An 8043-nucleotide genomic window follows, 5' to 3' on the forward strand; every position below is an offset into this window, starting at 1 on the left:
AACGCAATATTGATACGCAAAGCCACAAAGTGGTGATTTTTTGCCATTGTCCAGTTCAACTCAAAAAAACATGAAAATGCATGTCGTGGTAAGCCACAAATAACTAGAAACTCAACAACGTATCATTTTCTACAATTTAATTTTTATAAATTCGGCGAAACGTTTGAAATTACACCTTATCGTGATGGAAAAAAGTTGAAGGTTACTTAATTATAAAGCGAGACATAAAATTTAGCAAAAATTATGAAAATAACGGATGACTTTAGCGGTCATTGCATTCAATCCACATTGCAGAAATTCTAGGTCACCATTATTTGCTTTGTTTTACTCGTCTACCATCAAAGTTTGTTACTAGTAATTTATGTATTTTTTTTTTAAATCAATAAAAAGTAGACAGTCTCTAACATAGTTGTTTTTGAGTTTTAAGTGATCTTTTATTAAAGACGAATTCGAAGACCAAAATTGGATTTGTGCTCTTATCAGCAAGATATAGACTTTCCATTTTAGAAAAGAGAAATCTACATAATTAACAGTTTTAAAATAATTTCATTGATAAAGTCTAGATTATGATACTGTTGACGGTGTTCTTAAAAAATATGTGTAAAAAGTCTATTGAAATAGACTTTATTGAAGATGTTTGGATACCACTTCTTGGCTCCAAAGAAAATTTATCAATGTTGCAACATTGCAAATATCCTAGGATACAGAAAATGTTGTTAAGTTAAAAATTATCTTACTTCAGAATTTTTGGAGCGTTTTAGCACGTTTCTCAGCTGGAAACACAATAATTTCGCTAAATTTTGGTCAAAAATTTGACAAAATAAGCATTATTTTTGCTATTTTTTAGTGTTTATCGTTTTTGAGATGATAATAAAAGAAATTTGAGAAATAAAAAACCAGACGCTCATTAATTTTGCAAAAGTTATGTCCAAACACGCTTAAAAATTGGAAAAAAATATTTTATTTGTTTCAGTTGATTTACATGTTGACTTTTGAGCAAAAAAGTTAAAAATAAGCCAAAAAAACACAAAATTTGGTAAAAAATGCTGTTTTTGTACTAAAATCTCAAAGTTTTCGCTATATTTCAATAAAATCGAAATTATTTCGTATAATTTTTTATAAAGTATTTCATTTTTTGAATCTGTGTACCTCAAAGTAATCTCAGTCTTTAAAATAATTTCTCTTTATCTATAAAAGTCTTTAGTTTTTGTCTCTTTAATCTTTATTTTTGTCTTTGTACTCACATTTATCCATATTTTAATATAAAAATTTCTCAAAGATACTTTCTTTCAAATTGCAAGCTTTAAATCTGTACAATCTTTAAACTGTCTGCACCTTTCTGTTTTTTATCTTTCAATTTTCAAGATAATTTTCGATCTATGTATTCCAGTCTCCCTTTTTATTATTCTTCTTTAATTTCCGATTGTTGAATTTATGCAGTCTTTATTTCTTTTGAATCTTTATACCTCAACGAAAATAATTTTCTTCTATTTCTGTTCTTCTAGTTTTCTAAGTCCACTTTTTATTTTGGATATTTATCAATATTTATCATCTTTCAAATTTGTAATTTGCTTTTAAACCAGAGACTCAATTATTGCGGAAAATCATATCCAAACATGTCAAAAAATAACAAAAATAGATTGTAATTGATTTTTGAGTAAATTTAGGACAAAAATAAACTGAGAAACTGCAAAATTTGGTCAAAAATGCTATTAAAGACGTTTTTGTACTAAAATCTCAGTTTTTTGGATTTTGGAAACAATTTAAAAAATCAAGAAACTAAGTCAAAAAATATATTTCTCGACCGTTTTAGCACGTTTTTCAGCTAGAAACGCAATTATTTCCCAAAATTTTCTTAAAAACAAGCTGAAAAATCAACAAGATAGGCCAAAACTGTGTAGTTGTTGCCTTTATTGAATGTTTAAGCACGTTTTTAAAATAAAAATACAAAAAATTCAAAAGAAACTTCTTTAACAAGCAAAAAAATTAAATCAAAATTGGTTTTTTTAGTTTGTTTCGCTCGAATTACTTTGAGAGGCTTATTTATTTTGCAAAATCTTGTTCAAACACGTTTAAAAATGACAAAAAAATTGAAAGTGGTGTTATTTTGTTGGTAGTTTTTGGGCAAAATTAGGAAAAAAATGAGCCGAGAAACGTCAAAATTTGGTCGAAAACACATTTTTATACTAAAATCTCAAGTTTTTCGCGTGATTTCACTAAAATAATAATTAACAAATTAAGTCAAAATTATATTACTTCAGACTTTTTGGCGCGTTTTAGCACAATTTTCAGCTGGAAACACAATAATTTTGCTAAATTTTGTTCAAAACACGTCAAAAATTTGACAAAGTAGGCATTATTTTTGCCATTTTTGAGTGTTTATCGTTTTTGAGATAAAAATAAAAGAAATTTGAGAAATTAAAAAACCAGACGCTCATTAATTTTGCAAAGTTATGTCCAAACACGCTTAAAAATTGGAAAAAAAATTATTTGTTTGTTCTGTGAAATTTGAACGATTAAAGTCAAAAAGGTTTCCTAGATACGAAAAATACCTGAGTGAAATAGTTTTTTGCAATATTGCCGCTTTGTGCTGTTAGACAAACTGTTTAAATTTTAAAAAGAATCTATTTAGACTATTTTTGGAATGATGGTCACAATGTTTCAATAACAAAGGACGCGCCTGTTTCAATCGTGTATCATCCTGTATACAAAACATTTTTTATTGGGTTACCATTTACAAAAATTATTTTTTTTTTAAAACAAAAAAAAACGAAAAATTTTATTCTTGATAAAACATTTAATTCATCAATTAGTTTTTAAAAAATAAATAGTTTAAGCAAAAAATTTATATTTCTGTGTACATATATCGAAAAATGCTACGCAAGGGGTGCCAATAGGTTTTTTTTTCAATATTTCCGAAATCATTTTAGCAAAAAATTTCGAAATTTGTTACAGATGATAACTTTTATACACCTAAACAAGTACAAAAATAAAATGTTGATATTTTTAATTAGGTGCTTCCTAAACTAGATGGGATTAGGGTAAAAATTTACTCTAACTATTTTGCCTGTGGTTTCTTGCCACTTTCAGCAACAAAATTTCATAGTTTTTCATAAGAAAAGGTCTTTTGTGTTTTTCCGATACAATTTACGAATTTTGATTAAAAATCGGTTTAAAAATTTATGTAACAGACCATAAAAATTAAAAATTAAATTTGTTTTACCGTTTAGGACGCCCCTGATTAAAAATTTTGTTATTTAGCATTTGTTTAGGTGTACATATGAAAGTACCAAATTTTGTAATTTTATCTATTCTCAAATATTAGGAAAAACCCTTTAAAAAACGTACCTTTTTTAGGGGGTGTAGCTCCTTTTCATAGCATTTTTCAAAACACTTTTATCTTAAAATTAAATATTCTATTAACTATTTAAATTTGTACCTAACAATAAAAATGAAACACTGTATAATTCACAGATGAAAAATTAATTCACAAAAATTTAAAATTAACTCATTGAAATAACAAAAAAACTACATTTTTAACACTTATAAAACAAAGTGCTCAGCATTTCGGGGGGGAGGGGGGTTTGAACCCCCTAATCCCCTCCTTGGGTACGGCCCTGGTTTATTTTTGTGTGCATATACAGGCTGTCCCAACGGTCCGAAAAAGCTCTATAACTTGTTTATTTTAAGATATATTGACTTTTTCTTTTGTTAGATTATGCACATTTTAAAAATATTGGGGTGTATATACAGGGTATCCCAATATTGAAAAAAAGACCACTCTATTTTTATTGTTCAAATCAGAAAAGTTTTCCGAAATTTAGTTAATTTAAGATAGCAACTTAGAATTTTACACTAGACTAAACAAACCTTATATTGATGGAAAGCTTGTCAAAAGATCTTTTGATTGGTACAATAATAAATAGTAAGTGCCATTTGAAAAAAATTAGTTTTTGACAATTTTATTTTGTCATGTTTAAAAAATCGCAGTAGGCACATGCCACTGAGCAGGTTGTTGATTAAACACTTAAAAGATGCGGCAAACATTCAGGAATCAAACGGCGTTAGATACTTTAATTTGTGTGCAAGCATTTAGAAGTTACGAATTTTTAGACAGACCCCTGCATTTCAAAAATTCTGGTAAAAAAGCGCCACAAATCAAAATTGATAACAGATAAATGAAAACAACCTCTATAAAAGTTATTTGTAATTTAGCATAGAATCCAAAAATAAAATCAAACTGAGTAGATTCCATTTAAAAAAACATAACTTTAGTGTTTTTTTAATATTGGGACATCCTGTATATAAACCGCAATATTTTTCAAATGTGCATCAAAAACGCTGCTATAATGTAAAAAAAAGAAAAAGTCAATATCTCTTAAAATAAACAAGTTATTGAGCTTTTCGGGCCGTTGGAACACCCTGTATATGCGCATATTTTACGTATTTTTCGTGCATATAATCCGAGCCTTAGTTATTACATAATAAAATGATATTCAATTTCTACAAGTCATAATTCATAAATTTCCTATCACTTGACGAAACTCTTCGATAACAATTTCACTATAAACAGTATAAATCACCACTCCAAGATCATTCATGAATCAGCCAAAATGAAGCAACGACTACTTTGGTTGCTTTTCGTGTCGCAAGTTTTCGCTGAAAAACCCTCAGTCATCATTGTGGGGGCTGGTGTTTCAGGAATTTCAGCAGCTGTGAAACTGATCGAAAATGGGATCACAAACATCAAAATTTTTGAGGCCGAAGACCGGATTGGGGGCCGCATCCATACGGTGGAATTCGGTGACAATTTCATCGATATGGGGGCGCAATACTGTCACGGGGAAAATGTGGTGTATGACACAGTGAAAAATTTGGACCTTTTGGAGCATGCCGAGCTGTTTTCGGCCCCCAAAATGTACTACTCCAATGGTTCCCACCTCCAGAGTCAACTAATCCAAGATTTGGAAACGGTGGTAACAAACTATGACCGGGACATAAACAGAACCAAGGGGGTGAGTCTTGGGGAAGCCTTCTTGGAGAAGTACCAAAAAAAAATTTTTTGTTCCCTTTTCTCTCAATTCAAGTTTCAGGTACCAAAATACGATTTTAGACAAGTATAAAAATGATCCTGAAACCCATAAATTGGCATCTGATGGGTTAATTTTCGCCCATAGTACCATCCTGATGCATGAGGGGGCCTTCCATTGGTCCCGTCCCGCCTCAGGGAGACACTACAAACCCGTCAAGGGTGACCAAATGATGGTATGGAAAAAACGCGGTTACGACATGATTTTGGACGTCCTTTTGAAACGTTACCCAGACCCATCCCAAAAAATCCCAATTGAAGAAAAACTATTTTTGAAGAAAAAAGTCACTAAAATTTCATGGAGTGGTACCCCTGTTGTGGAATTATCAGATGGGACAACCCATAAAGCCGACCATGTGATAGTCACCCCATCGGTGGGTGTGCTAACCCATGAGGATTTATTCGACCCTGTGGTCCCCCCACGGAAACAGGAAGCCATCAAATCGATGGGTTTCGATGGGATTATCAAGATTATCCTGTACTTCCCCGAAAAGTGGTGGCATGACTCCGACTCCACGTTTTTTTTCCTGTGGGATCGTAGGGATTTAGAGGGAGTAACAAAGGAATTCAGTGAAGGGCCCAATTCATGGGTGACGAATTTGGTCGCTTTGGTTAGAGTACCATCGAATCCCCATGTGTTGATTGGATGGGTCAGTGGTGGGTTAATCCCAGAAATGGAAAAATTGCCCCTTGATGTGATCAAAAAAGGGTCCATGTTTGTAATTAGGAAGTTTCTAGGGCGGGATTATAATATAACGGAACCAAAGGCGGTTTTGAGGTGAGTCCAGAAATCCCATGGGATTTCAAATTTCAAGTGGGATTTTAGGAGTGATTGGCACAATAATCCCAACTTCCGTGGTACCTACTCCTATGAGAAAAACGGTTATTTTGAGGAGGAGGTGCATTACCAGGACCATTTGGCCGAGCCTTTGACCCATGGAACCACCCCAGTGGTGCTTTTCGCGGGGGAGGCCACCCATCCCACCCATTACTCCACCGTTCATGGGGCTATTGAGTCGGGACGACGCGAAGCCGACCGGATTATCGCTCTTTATCCTTGATTTTGTAAATTTGATCAATAAATAATTCCACTCAATTACGATAACCTTATCACAAAATTCCTCTATTTGTTGTGAGTTATTCGAAAGACAACATGTCTTGGAGTCTTGTGTTATTTTTTTGTGTTATTGGAGAAGTTTTTGGGAATTTTTCGGTGATTGTGATTGGGGCTGGGCCTTCTGGGATCGCTGCTGCGACTAAACTTTTGCAAAATTCGGTCAATGTCACCATTTTGGAGGCCGAAAGTCGGATTGGAGGTCGAATAAACACTGTCAAGTTTGGGGATGGGTTGGTCGAACTTGGGGCTGAATATTGTCACGGGGAGGAGGGAAATATTGTCAAGGAGCTTGTCAAAGACTACGATTTACTTGAACCAACGTTTAATTACCTCAATGGGCAGATTTACTACTCCAATGGGTCGAAATTGAACCATGAGTTTGTCCGGGAGTTACAAGACTTGATTTTGAGCGAAAACAAGGAGGAGAACTATGACACTAGGGGAAAGTCAATTGGGGAGGTTTTCATGCACAGGTAAGAGTCCCAAAAATAACAAAAAAAAAACAACAAATTGTCAAAAAAGTATGACAAATCTGGTTAAAATGGTGGTTGTGTCGTAAAATACAAAAAATCTGCTGTTTTTACAGGTCAACTACTTTCTATTTCTATCATTGTTTGAATTGAGAAACCAAAACAATTCAAAGAGTGGTAAATCTGGTCGAAACAGTGGTGAAATGTAAAAAAAGCTTCCAAATTGTAGCCAAATGGGGATTTTCCTTGATGCTTTTGATATTTTGTGACAAATCTGAATCAGAATTCCAGAAGTGTTTAAAAGACCTATAGATTTTTCAAAAATCTTTTATAGTTTAAGCTAATTTTTTAATTTTTAATTGAATAAATTAATAGTGGAAACAAAAAAATGGTTTTAATGACTATTGGCCACCTCATTTAACGGATTTGGCACCCATTGAATTTTTTTCGTCTGTCGATTACAATTATACTTAGCATTGAAATTTACAGAAAAGTGGCCCAATTATTAATGAGTTTTTCATTTTTTATCACCATTACTATAATTTTTTGATTTTGTGAGGTATTAATTTTGGAATTTTATCGTAATTGTTTGGAATTATTTAGAAATTTTTTGACTTCTTCTTGGATCTTCTTGGTATGGAAACGATTGATTTAGTTTATTAACGCCATTAAATATGCATTTACACTTAATTAATTAATTAATTTTTGGAATTGTTATAATTATATTTGGATTGTCTGGAGTCACCATAATTTTAATTACTGGAATTACCGCTTTTTTTAGAATTTCGGAACAATTTTTTTTTGAAAATTGAGTTGAACTTAGAATCAATTGTAAATTACAGGAATTATTTTAGAATTACGAAAATTAAGTTGGAATTACAGGAATTAATTTAGAATTGTAGGAATTAATCTGGGAACAATGAATTAACAAAATTACTGAAATTGAATTTCGGTGAAATTTTTCTGAAATTACTAGAATTTTTTAAAATTACTGGAATGAATTTATGAAATTATCAGAGATAATTTTTTTTGTAAATTAAAATAATGGAATTATGATGGATCAATAGAATTACTGAAATTGAATTACCGGAATTACAAAATTACGTTGAATATCTTAGAAGTATCGTAATTAGTTTAGAATTACGGAAATTATATGTTGGCATTAAGTTGTAATTACAAGAATTATTCCGAAAACAATGGAATTACGATGAATTCAATATTAATCAATTGAAATTGAATTTCGGTAGATTTTTTTTAATTACTTATCGGAATTATTTGTAAACTACTGGAATTTTTTTGAAATTACTAAAATTATTAAGTTGGAATTAAGTTGTAATTACAGAAATTAATTTAAAATTGCACAAATT

The 8043-nt window shown here is 31.5% G+C and overlaps 2 protein-coding genes across 2 annotated transcripts in view; both read left to right on the forward strand.

Moving 5' to 3' along the window:
* Positions 1-4613: 4613 nt before the first annotated feature.
* Positions 4614-6185, forward strand: LOC123011179 (peroxisomal N(1)-acetyl-spermine/spermidine oxidase-like). Its single transcript, XM_044408507.1, has 3 exons — positions 4614-5044; positions 5094-5867; positions 5916-6185. Exons 1-3 carry the CDS (start codon positions 4614-4616, stop codon positions 6148-6150), a joined length of 1440 nt encoding a protein of 479 aa, XP_044264442.1. The 3' UTR covers positions 6151-6185.
* A 45-nt stretch (positions 6186-6230) lies between these two features.
* Positions 6231-8043, forward strand: part of LOC123010973 (probable polyamine oxidase 5) — a 4240-nt gene continuing 2427 nt past the window's right edge. Inside the window, exon 1 of the mRNA XM_044408204.1 lies at positions 6231-6679. Coding sequence (XP_044264139.1) covers positions 6243-6679 — 437 coding nt within the window. The 5' untranslated portion in view covers positions 6231-6242. The remainder of the gene's footprint in view (positions 6680-8043) is intronic.

Source organism: Tribolium madens, unplaced genomic scaffold (genome assembly GCF_015345945.1).
Source record: "Tribolium madens isolate multiple individuals breed KSU strain unplaced genomic scaffold, Tmad_KSU_1.1 Scaffold_91;HRSCAF=231;Tcas5.2_LG7, whole genome shotgun sequence".
Lineage (NCBI taxonomy): Eukaryota > Metazoa > Arthropoda > Insecta > Coleoptera > Tenebrionidae > Tribolium > Tribolium madens.